Raw genomic sequence first — 15,332 nt, forward strand, 5'->3', positions numbered from 1 at the left:
CTTCAATATTCAGTGGAACGATTTTTAACACTTACTCTATGTTTAAGATGAGTATTTACGCCGTATAATAATTTTTTACTAAATATATATTTTTTTCAATAAAATAACTCTCATGTACATTTTCAAATTTGTTTCAAATTTTACCAATATAATCGTGACAATCGTGGTTCATTACAGCGTTAATGTAGAACTTGAAGAAATAAACTTCACGTATTATTCGTGAACATGAACTTTCTGTATCATCTTAAGGTTTAGAATCGACTTTGTAAGAAGCACGTTGTAAGTAATACGTTCTTTTAATACTTCGTATACGAAACACCTATTTAGTTGTTGCTCGTTTTCAAATCATTTTCCTAATCGCACGTAAAGTTTAGTACACGAAAGACATTTCTTTTTAAATGTCATTCTTTACTCCAATATTTTCTTTCTCCCGTCTCTTTCGTCTTTAGAAAAGCAATATCATTGAAAATAAGTTTTCTTTCGATACGTTGTTTGTTGTTGTTAGACTGCGGATTTTTGTGCAAATTTATATTTTTCTAAACGCAACTAAAATAACAGGATTTATATAGATATTTATTTCGCCTATGAAAAATAATAAAGAATACTGCGCTGTGTATATTTCATATATCTTTAATCATTAAATTTTCCATAAATATATAAAAATCCGCAGTCCAGTAATTACTTTAATTCTACCATTTTATTTCTCTCCCTTTTTTGTTTCATTATCTTACTCCAATTTAGTTATCATTGGAGCAACATTTTGACTAAAAGTTTCGCTATGAAATTTGGACCAAAGATGAAAGAAAAAATGGTACATTTATATGGAAAAGCAAAAACTTTCATTCTGATTACTTTCTTGTTCGAGTTCTTAGAAAGCGTTATTGCACGACATAAATGAAAATCGATAGCTGGCTTCACCTTTCTCCTCATTCCCTGCTTGATCACTCGTACATGCACACGTTTACACCTTCTTCGATCTCATTCTCTCGTTCCTTCTCACAAATATACTGTTTTCCGTGTATACGCAACAATAGCTCCTTCTCCTTTCGCGCTCAACCGCGTTACAATCGAGGCAAACAGCAGAACATCCTATAGATATTCTAAACCGATATTAATACTATTCAGACGCGATCATCGAACATCCACGGTTGGTTTCTTATCGATCAATTTCACTTTACCTCGCGTACTGCCTCGCCACTTTCGAATCGAATTTTCTTCGCGGAAGTTCTACCAATTCGATGAACGCCCGCCTATTTTATGATGCGAATTCTGGAGATCGTTGGAAATAATTTCGAGGGGTACATTTAGATAGATATTCGATTGACTTATTAAATTCGTTTTTCGAAGGATTATTACCAATATTTTCAAGCGAAATAACGAAATCAGTCGAACGGTTCTTTATAATATAAAATTTTATATATAATATATAAAATCTATTTATTATCGTTTAAACGTTTAAACGTAGTATTATTTTTTCTCAAAATTTGTCATGGATTTCGAACCTACTTTGAACTCAATTGATATAAAATACCCTTCTCGATTATCAATATTCCTATATAATGAATCGTATTAATTGTTTCGAAAGCGTACGACGTTTGAAATATCGTATACCTATATCTTCGTATTATTAATAGCTTAGAACCGTGTTTCAGAGTTTAATAACTTTCCAACTAGGTTTCAAACTTATATTAAGTGTTATGTATTTTAAATTCCAACCAATGTTACGACAGGCACAAAGCTGAAAGAGAATACGCGTTTCTTTCGATTATATCAATGGGATAATTATAATCCAGTTTACGTAATTTATTTTCAATATCTTACGTTAAGTCTGTAATTTTACAACTTACTCTTAAATTAGCAGTAAAAATTGCAATGTATGATCTACTAAACACTTTATGAATTTGTGGTGAATTTAGATGTTATCTATAATGTACTCGTAAGTGACGGATTTCATTTACTCGAAATTGTCTCCAACTAAATCGAGCCGAAGGAAATAATTTGCCGAAATGGCGATTCGTATTCTTGTGCTCTGCACGATATCATTTATCTTTTTTTTTTTTCTTTTTTTGTAGTTAAATTGATATAATTCCTATATCAGCAATACGGTATTACTCATTGTCAAATATTTCATTTTTACAAGTAAAATCGAATTTTTTCGAAGGCACAGAAGAAGAAATCTTTCCATTGAAAGCGTCAAAAATCTTTTGTTGAACACAAGCTCAACAATAGAGAAATCAAAGATATTGAAAATCTGTCAGATTAATGTGACAAATGTTTAAAAGTCTATAAGAGAGGTTCGATCATTATTAAATAAATATGCATTGGTCCAGGTTTTATATAAATGAAAATATTCTACATTTCTGTATGAACATTTATCAATTTTTATTTGAAATTTTTATCCATTTTATGGAAATAGGACAAATGGGAATATACGTATGAAAATTGAATTTTATTTATATTAGATCATATTGTATGTCTGTTTCCTAATTCTTGCGTTATATACATACATAAATACATTATTATTAGAAGTATTGCTAATATTAATGTTTCTAGTATTTATTCAAGAGAGAAAATAAAGATGTTAAGAAAGTTTCTTAAACAAAGCGTAAAGCTTTTTTATGAATATAAACTAAGAGTATGACGATACCTTATAACGAAGTTTAATAGATCTTTAAAAATCTATTCACGTACTCGATAGTGTATAACGTGTATTTTAAAATTGATTATCTTATGCCTAGTGCATATAATAAAATTAGACCTCGTAGTTATTCGTAAATTTATAATATTACAGAATCCATTTGATCGAGTCCCTGTATCGTATTCAATAGAACGTATACATATTTCGAAATGAAGAACGACGTCTTTCTTCTGCATCTTCGAAATATTCAATCCATAAACACTAGCATACTCAAGATAAAGTAATAATTCGTTTATTTCATTACCCATTATTTTTCATCTACGTCTTCAACATCAAACTACTTAATTGCCGCTTAGAAAATAATTAAATGTAATTCAAAAAACTTAGTCTATCAATATATACACAATACTTCTCCCCGCAAAATACAAAAGTATTCGTTCGCAATTTTCGAAAAATCCCTGTCATACATTCATCTGCTATTCAAACGATCACGATATCAATCATTCATCTGGGTATTAATGAGAAGAGAAAAGTTGACAAAATAGGCGAGGTTCATCCATCCTTACGACGTTCATTTGAACAGGATCGAATTGAAAATTAATGATAATTTTCTACGATGACTCGTGTGTACAACCACGTGTGATCGATAAATGTTCATACAGAGGTACTCCGTTGTAGATCAATAATTTTGCTTCGAATGGAAGCGTCGTTATCGACGACGAATTCTATCACAGATTTGCCAGGTTCTCCCTTCTTCTTTTTCTTTCTTTCCTTTTTATTTTTTAAGCGATAGGAAATAGGTTCACAGACTTCGCTCGATTCCAAAGAAAAGGATCGATAAAGCGAAAGAAGTCCGAGGTCCTAAGCGTTCCGTACGATGGATAAAACAAATTTCGACTTGAAGCCTCTGTGATAGTGATTGGCACGTAAGGGACTTGGTTTTCGGGAACCTGTGTCAGATACTTGACGTTTTACTGCGATCAAACATTGATTATATTCATCTTTCTACGAAGCTGACGTTATATCTTTAATGCAATCGAAGAATGAGACGAGAAATAAGAAGTTTAATTCAGATATCATGTCTATTAGCCTTTTAATGGGATAGTTGAAAGTAGGTTTCGTATTTTGTAACACTTTTACAACGCTATATAACACTGGATGTTTATGCAAATTCGTATTTTCATGGATACAACTAATGCAATGGAACCTAAACAACGAGATATTTCATTTCAGTAAACACTTTGAATAGTTTGTATATTCTATAAGCTTTCTGTATATTTTTATGTTTTTAAACTTTTCGTAAATGTGTAAACATTCAAAGGCTATCAATAATCTTTAAAAGGAATGGCCATTTCTAGAAACCTAGTTACTTGAAGACTAAGTTACGACTAGTAGCTGTGAAAAATACAAAAATTAAAAGAAAATATTCAATTTAAATCTGAAATAAAGCGAGAAAACAACACTAGTTAAATAATAGAAAAATATTACAAAAGAATAATGACATATCTGGATTAAAATTACGAGTTAAATAAGAATATTAAGGGCTTTAATAACGAAAAAAAATATTTTGCAACAATTTCAACGTACTCGATATAGTTTGACAATTAGTATGTTTGTCGCTATACTGTTTTAGAATCTGAACAATAGTGAATTTTTCAGTTTTGTATACTTACTAAGAAAATACGACTACTGTGATATAAAATGTATAGTGATGGAATTACGTATAACATGTACATACATCACTAAATAAATTTCTTCTCATAACTTTAGGAAAATATAGATTACTATTATAATTTATGATTCGTCTTAAATATATCATTAACTATAAGCTCATATCAAGAAAATGACACAGATTGTTTTATTCCAAGTTGGGAATGACTAAACACGTTCGTCCAATGAATAGACTTTTCTATATATTTTAAACAAATAAGTTGTCAATAATTGCGTCCTGAAGTTTACTTTCCACTGACGTATGAAATATATTTTACTTTTATCTTTCTATTAATTTTACCAAAATTACAACTGAATGTAATTTCAAAAATAATATTATTTGTTAAACGAAAATGAATATCCTATTACCATTGATACAATATAACGTCTTGCTGTTAAACTTGAAAATTTGAAAATTAAATCCTACAAGAAAGAAAAAAATATTAAAGAATGTTGAATATTGAATAATTATTGAATTGTTAGATCGGGTTGTATTCTTCGATATTTCCGTAAAATTAGAATTTCTAATTAAAGTTTTATTGGAATTTATTCAATTTACGTTCGTAAGTCATTGTTGTCTTCAGTCTTACATTCTAAATTTCATTCTTAAGATTCCATTTATAAATTTAGTTACATACCCTCTACTAAATGGAAGATTAATTTGAGAAAAATCTACTCATAGAACTGATCTAATCTTACGTTAAGTACTAATATTAACCTATTATCCGTTCCACAGAAACTTGTTTCTCAATAATCGTACAGGAAAGCCAAGGAAATCCTTATCCCAAACGCAATCGAGGCACGCATGACCATCTGAGCGGCTAGGCTCAGAAGAAAAATGTCGCCAACAATATAAAGAAATCTGAACGAAATCTCGTTATCATGTCCAGTAAGGACTGCATTTATTGAAACTTTCCGCAATGTAAATACGAGAATCGTATATATCGAGTAGAAAAAGAAAAGGAAAATCTATGCAATGTGTCGTTCGATCACGGGAAAAAGCAGTCGACCTGACAATACTGCAAAAACCAAAACACGGAGAAATACAAAATACTTATATACACGTTTAACGCAGTACATCAAACGTTTTCCGCTTCTTCTGCTCTTCCCATATTTTCCTACATATAACACGTTTGACCAAGGTCTTTGAATTTCGTGCATGGTTTTTTTGTCGCTTGTTTCTTTTTTCGTTTTTATTACAAACAAACGTCAACCGAGATTTTCCATACACGCACACGCACACACGCGTCATTCGCCATACAAAAAGTTTCGCGTAGGAAAATATAAATGAAGTTCAACTGTATCTCTCTTTTGTTTCATTTTTCTTTTTTTTTTCTTTTTTGTTTTGTTTTTAATCCTGAATTCTTTTTCTCAGACTTTTGGGTTCGAAAAAACAGTCGCTCCATTATATTTTTAAATTTCTTTCTCTCTCCCTCCCTCCCTCTCTCTCTCTCTCTCTCTCTCTCTCTCTCTATCTCTCTCTTTCATCCTTACATCACCTTCACTCGTGCATACAATTCTTCTCACTCGTATTTCATTTTTTTCCTTTTTTTATTCACGTCTTTTATATCTTTTTTTTGTTGTTGTTGTTGCTTGTCATTTACTTGCACGATTACTCGCTCTCTCGCGTTTCGTATCTTTCGTACTACACATTTTGTTTTTTTTTTTACTCCTTTTAAATCGCAGCTCCGTTATTAAAATATAATAATTTCGATAATTCTCTACGATAAAATATTATCTTCTTCTGTTTTAACTTCACCCTCTCCGTCTCTTTCTCTCTCGTTCATTCTATTTCTCTCGCTCTTGTTCTTACTCACTTGCCTTAATCATCCACGCATCGGCTATACATATCGTAAAATATACAGGCTCGCATAATCTCCTAACCTTAGCTAGATCGCTTATACGTTGTCCTTTTCTTGACGCTTCGTGACTATAATTACGATTTTCTTTTCTTCTCCGTATCTCGCGCGAACGATACAAATGGCAATCGAGTACGCAACGTGACGAAAGAGGGATCCTTCTTCATGGTACCGGATGCACGATAACGTTCACGTCCCCTTTTTAACTAGTCAACTTCTCTATGAAATCCAAAGGAAACTGTTGTACAAACAAATTTCAAATTTATTACAAGCCTAGAAAATAAGAAAGATTCTACGTGGAAAGATAATATAAATTTTAAATAAAATAAAAATATTGTGTAAGTAACTAAGTGGTAGCGGATTTTGTCATTAAGCGGTAATTTGTCAATGACAAATTACCACTTAATAACAAAATCCGCATTCATTTAATTGCCAACTCAATAGAAATTGCTCGTTTCAGTTCTTCTATAAACGGAGACACGAACTTCTCGTTCATCCGCTATCTTGACCATACAAACTATCCTTATCGTAACGGCTAGACTAGCTCGAACGGTATACGCTTAAATCGTACGGATTCTCTCGTTCGTTCTGAATCGTCTCGCTGAAAAATGACAGGAAAATAATGTCGTATTTGCCGGAGCGAAGCAAGCCTCGTCTCCTCGAGAAGGAAACGTCACATTGCGGTTCATCTTTACGCGATATAAGTAGATTTGTCGATATACGGTGATTCGTTCGACTTATTCCTCCAAGAAACGATCGTAACCCTCAACGAGAAGCGCCTCAATTCCATGTGAATTCGAAGAAAGAGGAGTGTCGTCGCGAAATGTCGGCGTCTCTTTATTCATCGTGTGTATATACAATGGTCACTTATTAAATCTCTCTTTTTTTTTCATTAACTTTCGTCATTATCGTACATTTTGTTTCCTCGTTTTTTTCACGCGAAACGCAGCATCGTTTCGACTATCTGTTCCCATTCTCCAATTATCATAGGAAGATACATTGGACGACGTAGAGGAGCAAAATGGATCGAATGCAACGACCAAGAAATCGATTTTTTGGAGGGGACGTATAAAAAAACGACCGAGGACACCGACATTTCCCTCGATCTACCTAAGTCTACGTTATTTACAAATCTACAAGCGAACGTGCCTCGTCTACGTTGTCTACCGATAGGCTACTCCTCATAGAATCGAAGCATCGAAAAAATTATCGTCGAAGAAACGATATCTCTGAACGAAGAACCGTTCGCTCCTTCGAGCGATCGGTTTCGTCGACTGCGTGGTTTTCTCTTCGTATTCCATTTTTATTCTCTGAACGTTTATCGGAATGATTCGACTAAAATCTCTTTTCTTTTCTCCGCCGCTGCTTCCATTTTGATCGCTTATGTACATTCTCGTCCATGTCATTCCGTCTAACGCACTTGAATATCTTTCATTGAGAGAACAATATGGACCAATGGAAAACTATCGAGTCAACGAATAGCATCAAAGATCGCTTGTAGGATAACGATTCATCGACAGTATCTTTTCCTTTTTTTTTTCTTTTTTTTTCTTTTGCCTTTTCCTCGTCGTTTTCTACCTTAATGGAAAAATACTATGCAATATACAGATTGCGCGCGCTGCGTGAGACCTATCTAAGGATAGGTCGATCGTCGTGGTTTTTAAGATTCGACCACGACGTCTCCGCGCGCTAATAACGTGCACGCACGACGATAACAATGAATGTACACTAGAGATAGAAATCTATGGAGATCGATCAGCTTGTGTCTAAGACAGGCGACTCGCCGATCCTTGTACGGCTTACATGATCTATTTACACGCGAACAATAATACGCGACACGACGTAAGTACTCTGGTTCGCTTTATTCTCCCGTTACATCTCGCCCATATGAATATGAACGTCAGCAGAAAAAATGCATGATAATTATTGTATCTGCAGTTTGTACTAGGATCGTTCGTGTTTTTCTCGCCCTACGGGTGGTTATCCTCTTTTAAAAGGGAAACCAGAGGACTGAACCGGGAAACGACACGTTTATCCGCGTAATAAGTAGGCAAGGTATCGAGAATCGGCGAAAAATCGGCGAAAAATTCTCGATCCGTTGCTGATCGACGAAGAGCGTCATTGGTACCATCACCATCCGAGCTATGCGTACGCGTGTCTCTGATGGATCTGTTATTAACGTTCCTCTACGACGATCTGTCGCGGATTAGAAGAGAAACGATCGTTGTTTGATCGTTAAAGCGATCGAAAATCGTGAGCGAAAGTGGTCAGCTCTCCCGTTCTTTCTGTCGACGAAACGAATACCGCGGAGAGATACAAAGAACGATTAAAAAATCAAAAAAGAACATCTTAATTCTAGCATGATAGCGCAATGCTCGCAAAATGAACGCGTATACAATATGAAAAAATGATTCGCGAGTGTCAACTTATTGTTTAATACGCGCTCGCAACAAACAAAAACGTTGTATGTAGCACCTTATATCGTATCACCAGCAACAACGGTTCGCCATGGACTTGACGCTCCAAACGCTTCGATCGTTCCGAGCGCCGCGATTCATTAAATCTCTTCTTTAATATCGAGAAAATAAAAAAAGACAAATATACAAAGTGTGGAACGTCCGCTCGCGTCAACCTCTTCATCTTATCATACGTATCAGTGCAACCTGTATTTCGAAGCTTATAAAAGCTTTTTTTGTTTTTGTCTCTATTATCGCAGATAGAGAACGTCAGACGGTTGAGTATCTATGTGGTAATAAGCGACAAAGAGATTTAATGAAAATTCTTGTTCCATTAAGTAGTAATTGATCCCTTTGCTGAAACTAATTTATCAAATTTTCACTTCAAACGGACAATACAAATTGTTACAAATGTTTTATTTCAAAAATATGTTTAAATGATTAGCATTACTTTGACATATAATTATTCTGTCAAAATTTTCAATTTGAATGAAAAATCAATATCAGAACCTTTCTACGTCTATCGATTTATACAACGTGTCTTTCCACGAGCAAACATTTTCTTGAATTTAGAGAAAAATACGAAAGGATCGTCGTTAACATACGTAATTTCTCATTTCAATTTTATATCAATATTTTTCTTGATACGTTAAATCTTTTTGTTTGTTGTAAGCGAGCAGTTCCGATGGACACAAGAATATTTCAGTAATAGATAGATAATTAGGAAAAAAATATCGATTGTGCTAACTTGCTAACATCTTACTTAAACTCTACATTCAACTTTATCTTTTATAATAAAAGTTTTACTTTCATCAAGAAATGTTCGTCAAGAATTTTGAAAAGAGGTTCATTCTGAATATAGAATACTGCCTGTATTGTTCGTCTCAAGTACATACAGATTTTTCTATCTATACCAATGGAATCATAAAAAGAATCACTATAAAACCTAAATCTCTATTTACGAACAACGCTGAAGTAAGTGATCGACACTCGAAAGATGAAGAAATTAACGTGAGAAGGTGATTCTTAATCTAAGTACATCGCGTCTTGTAAACGCCGATCGCTGGAGTATTGAAATTCTCAAAGCTCGAGAATGGCAGAACAGGCCACTTCGTCTCGCAACTTGAAATTTTGTTATTTTTACGTGTAGAGTCTGCGTGATCGGGCTACAAGATTCGCACAAAATCTTCCGATTTTCTGTTTTTCAATATCAGTACATGTGTGTGATTGTATATACAATACAATGTATTGTATTTTCGCGGTTAGACAACGATATATAACACTAGTCTAACGGTTAATAATCTGATTTTACACTTACAGATATATACGCACTTAACGTTTATGTACAGCATACATATACGTATATATACTATGTATTTTCTATTTACAGTCGATAAAAGATTTTTATAAATATCTCCGTAGTTGATTTCGCGTTTTTTTCGTTAATGCCACTCATAGATTTATTGCATCTGTCCTCTACATATATAATATATATATATATATATGCGTTCTTTTATAATTATTCATCAACGTACGTGGTGGAAAATTCAATGTGATCCAAGTAGCGACAAACGCAACCCGTAGGCATCAAAAAAATTAAGCTATTCATTTTGTTTCATTTAACTTTGTTATACACAAGGCACAAGCCTCCTTCTCTATCTCGGTTCGAAAATTCTTTGCGGTAAATATTAAACTCTCTCGGTTCTTATTTACAAGCTCTTGGATCCTAAGAAATCTCGGAAAAAATTCCACCACCCACGTGCATCGTACACATTTATCGCGTTAACGCACAAATAATCAGATATCCCTGTCAAGAACAGCGATACAAATTTGTCATTGCACGTTTCTCCTCGTATTCCATCGGAAAAATATACAACACTCGCGTTTCGCTTAAATGCGAATCATATCGTCACAACAACATCCCGCGATTCACAAAAATATATTCTCCATTCATCGTTCAGCACCAGAAATGAAATACAATCCTGTCGAATCTGTGAGCGACGCGAAAAACGCAAAAATATTAACGGAAAACTATCAAATCAACAACGATTATCCCGCATAAACAATGCATATAAATGAGAAAATAGATTCGAATGAATTCTATGCTCGATCAAAAGGAAACCGATCGTAACAATGTATGCAATACGTAATAACCGTAAAAAAAAAAGACAAGATATGATCGATGTATAAATGGGAACGATCTCTTGTCCATTGTGACAATAAATAATGCTTGTGCCTTGTGGTGATTCTGAGTGCCTCTCTGAAAGCTTATGTCATCGATCGCATCATCGAGCCAAGATTCAAAATTGAACGTGCTCGTTATTCACAATGTAAAACTCTAATGTCTCTGGATCGACGAATGTTCGATTCGTTCGTCCATGTACGTGAATCGTACGATAATCCTAATCCTCGCACCTCGTTTCCAAATCTTTGAAAACTGGCAGACGTAACAGTTTCGATCACGGCGTTAACGGCCATGGCGTTTCATATAATTTCGCATAATATTTTATTGGCTGACAACAATTAAGTAACACCAGTTAACCTAATCGTCAGCTTAAGCTGTTCTCAAACAACCCCTGGCTGCATGGTCAACAGGTACGTCGTGGGGTCGTAATATCCAGCCAAATAGTAAATATCGTTGTTATCGTATATAGTCAGATATCTATGCGGCTCTTTTCCCAGCTTGTCCGTGTACTCCTGAAGCGGCAAGACCTCACATTTATGAGAAATCGTTTGAACATCATTCTCGTCCATGTGAGGGGATTCGAATAGAGCACCCTAGGGACATTCGTTTGAACAGATTTCATTAATACAAGAGGAAAAGTTAAGCGTAGAATGCTGTGTTAGAAAATTTCTAGAACGATACTCGTATTCTATAATGATTGTGACGTAGTGAAAGATAAAGACTGGTAGTTTTACTGTTGAAAACTTGTGTGTGGATGTGAATTACGTGGAATGATATTTTCACTTGCACTATTAGTCTTTTTCCGCTATTTTTATCTTTCTTTGATTATTTGTTCTTTTGCTTTTTATTTACAATTGAATTATTTGTTTCAATTCTTACTGTTTTGAGATAATATAAGAATGAAATATGGAGAACGTTACGGTACATGTATGGTAAACATATAGTAAATGTATGTTAAAAATCTTATGTGCATGTAAAATGCTTTTTGAGAATGTGTCTGTCTTTAAAATATTCTTCCTCCAGCGTGCTCACGTTTATCAAACTGTGCAATTTAATTATCTGTTATCAATCACAAATTTGAAATTACTTTTGCCGAAACTGTCTATCGAATTAACACATTTCTTTCATCAGAATAATTTTATTATAAATAGCAATGTTTCCTTCGATATCTGCTTTTTCCTTATTGTTCTAACCAGGCCAAAACTTGAAGAAACGTAATAATTAAAGAAATGCAAGACTGATAACAAATCTCTATTGTTTCAAAATATAGTGGCTGCAGAAGATATTCGTACGTTGTACTTATCATAGTCACTACATACTAATCAATTTAACTCCAAGTACACAAGTAACGATATTTCGTATCATTGAGCAATAATTTCGTATGACTATTCAAAATTTGATACTATACAAATGATATGTAAAATCTGATAGAAGAACTCTTCATTAAAGAATAGGAGTAATAATCTTTCTAGCTAGTGTGATTATTTAAAACATCTCATGATATTCTTACCGGATATTTCAAATTCTTCGGACAACCCACGGTTTCTTCAGGATGATAAAACCATTTTACTTTCACGATCATATTGGAACTTGAAGTTTCCCACATGGATTCGATGCGTCCAATGTAGGGTCTATCGGGTCTACCAGTCGACAGAAAGACCGCACTGTCACCGATCTGGATCGTTTCGCTACCTCGTTGAATAGCTCGGAAGAATTGTTTCTTGGCTCTTCCCTTGGCACCGGGTCGTCTGTAACCTTTTCCAGCCCAGCCCCATAATTGTCTCGCTGGCAAGAAAGCTGCCATTTTGCTTCGACTTTCCACCGATTCTTGTCGTTCACGCACTTTCGACTTTTTGTCCGTTTTCCTCGATTTCTCGGGTTTCTCGGGTTTCTCGGGTTTCTCGGGCTTTTCCTCGCGAACGGGTTCTTTGATCGGTTCCGGGGCTACCTCTTCTTGCGTTACTACTGGTTCTTCTTCGACTTGTTCTTCGCATTCCACTGTAGCTACCGTTTCCTTGGGCAGTTCTTCTTCGCTCTTCTGCCCGCAACAACTTTCCCCACTGCTAGAAGCATTTAAAAACATTCAAATTAAGATCGAAAAAGTAGTGTAGAGATATATTGCTTTAGTTTTATTTTATTTATTTACTTATTTATTTTATTAAAAATCTTTCAGTATTTTTCTATTCATTTATAGATTTCATTGCGCGAAACGAGAGTAATAAAGAAATATGAAAGAAACATCTTCCAGTTTGATTAAATTTTTAACCCTTCCACTGCGATGCGCTCAGAAACGAATTGATCTTTGAGCAGCCAGCGTGACAATGGGAGATCGGTCGCGCGGATGGCACGATGCTCAGAGAAAGATACTGTGACTGAGCGCCTGCCTATAGGCGCTGTTCGCTCGGACAGAGCGACTCTGGTTGAGCACCTACAGGCGCTGTTCGATCGGAGAGAGTGACTCTAGCTGAGCGCCCATAGGCGCTGTTCGCAGCAAAAAGGTTGATTAACCCATCAAGAGCTAGATAATTGTTGAAAGTATGATTTAATAACTTTAGTGAAGAGTTGCTGTACGGATGTTGGAAAGATAGTATAGCGTGTGCCTTGTTATATTTTGAATAGATTAAACGTGATGTGACAATTAAGTCATTACAATTTTCTGCTGTAATAACAATGGTAAAATATAGAATTTAATAAAAGAAAGAGTTATAACTGAAACACCCATTAACTCTACGTTTGCCCTTAATGAGTTAATGTCTTATGTTTTTCATTTATATTTATAATGATACAATCAATTTCTTTAATAATAGCATTTTTAGAATGAAGAACTGTTGTTGTATAACTATATTTAATAATTTAAAAAATATCAAAGGCATACTGCAATAAAATCTTTTCAATTAATTTATAGTTTATTCCGTATTTACTTGTATTTACGTATATCCTACTGTCATTGACAAGAATTATAGATCTCAAATTGTTATCGAATAAATATAGATTTTTAGTAGTTTCAAACGGCGATTCAAAACAAACCTTATATATCAAAAAAATAAAAAATTAATCCAATGTACCATAATTTAACGCGAAAAAGAACAAACCTAATATGACTTCCTTCGCTGTGACTGCTGTGATGACTATGCCTGTGCTTGTGTTTACGGTGTTTTCTGTGCTTGTGCTTTCTGTGTTCTTCGCAAAATTTGCGCCTTCTGTGTTTCTTTTTCCCTTCTTGAGTCTCCTGTAATTTTTTCAATTTGTCTCTTCTCCTTTTCTTCATTCGTTTCCTTTCACGATATTCTTCCAATACTTTTGCATCTACGTCATCCACCTTCGGTCGATCCAGGGACTGTGCGTCAGACGGGGAAACGTAACAACTCGTTGTGGATAAAACAGGAGGCAACACGTTATTCGTATTCGTGGAAGTAGAAGGTTGACTGTTACTGGAAGAGCGTTTATCCTCCGTCGACATTGACGTTTGTCGTCGACGTTTTCCCAACGACAACAGGGGATTGGGATCATATTCTGTAATTTGATAAAAAATTCGATATACATGAGTATGTTCGGATGATAAAGAAATTGTTAAATACTATAAATACATATATGTGAAATTTCATTCAGCTTCGTGAAAACTATCTGAGAACAAATACTTTATATACGTATATACATATAACTGAAGTTCAAGTAATAGAAGCTTTCACCGATTCTCCCAACTAGGTATTGCTTGTGCAAATAAGTGGATTTAATCGATAGAAATTCAGTTAACCTGGTACTAAATGAAAGTTTTGTTTGAATAAATTGAGTTCAATTTTATAGAAAAGTCAACACTAATAATTCAAGAAAATTCCAAAAAGTTAAAAGAAAATCCTTAAACCATTCCAATACGGTAATTTAAAATTCTCAAAGAAAAATGTATCTTAAAAACCAGTAATCTTTAGAATATCACAGCCAATGCCATAAAAATTTCAAAACTGAATTCCAAATTCACATCTCTGAATTCAAATCTGCGTAAGTAGTTATTAGGTTGTCCGGAAAGTGTCTTTCTTTCGTAAACGTGTTTTTTACAACAGTGTACCTTCACGCAAACGTGAAACCAAGTCTGTGAAATGTCGCGATGTTTATCTCAACAGAACAAGATGGATCGTACGTAATTCGACAAAATAATATAAAACAAAAAACGTTGCGCGTCTATTATTTTCTCATAAAACGAAAGAAACTTTTTGGACAACCTAATACATTAGAAAACATCCAAACTTACCAACAACGGGATAATCGGGCTGCAACAGTCTAATATCATCCAAAGCTATCCTGCCACTATCCCCGTCATCGAACTCCACGCTAACAAACTTCTCATCGAGCTCAGGGTCAGGTTCCGATGGTTCAACCGATGTACCCGGATACAGACAACGATATTGCTGACTCCAATAGGCGCATAATCTCGTGCCAGGCGGTAGCTCTTTCGTGGAAGTGGGACAGACCTCGACGATCTGTAAACA

General features: G+C 34.5%; 1 protein-coding gene across 6 annotated transcripts in view; it reads right to left on the reverse strand.

Annotated features, from left to right (window-relative positions):
* Window positions 1-2,430: 2,430 nt before the first annotated feature.
* Window positions 2,431-15,332, reverse strand: part of LOC126919558 (uncharacterized) — a 351,910-nt gene continuing 339,008 nt past the window's right edge. For 5 of the 6 annotated variants that reach the window (XM_050728969.1, XM_050728967.1, XM_050728952.1 and 2 more), the window contains 4 exons: window positions 15,095-15,323; window positions 13,941-14,361; window positions 12,359-12,911; window positions 2,431-11,441 (listed from right to left, as the gene is read on the reverse strand). In XM_050728969.1, coding sequence (XP_050584926.1) covers window positions 11,229-11,441; window positions 12,359-12,911; window positions 13,941-14,361; window positions 15,095-15,323 — 1,416 coding nt within the window. In that variant the 3' untranslated portion in view covers window positions 2,431-11,228. The remainder of the gene's footprint in view (window positions 11,442-12,358; window positions 12,912-13,940; window positions 14,362-15,094; window positions 15,324-15,332) is intronic. The other variant, XM_050728960.1, reaches the window with a different exon arrangement.

This window comes from Bombus affinis, chromosome 1, assembly GCF_024516045.1.
Source record: "Bombus affinis isolate iyBomAffi1 chromosome 1, iyBomAffi1.2, whole genome shotgun sequence".
In the NCBI taxonomy this organism is placed as follows: Eukaryota; Metazoa; Arthropoda; class Insecta; order Hymenoptera; family Apidae; genus Bombus; species Bombus affinis.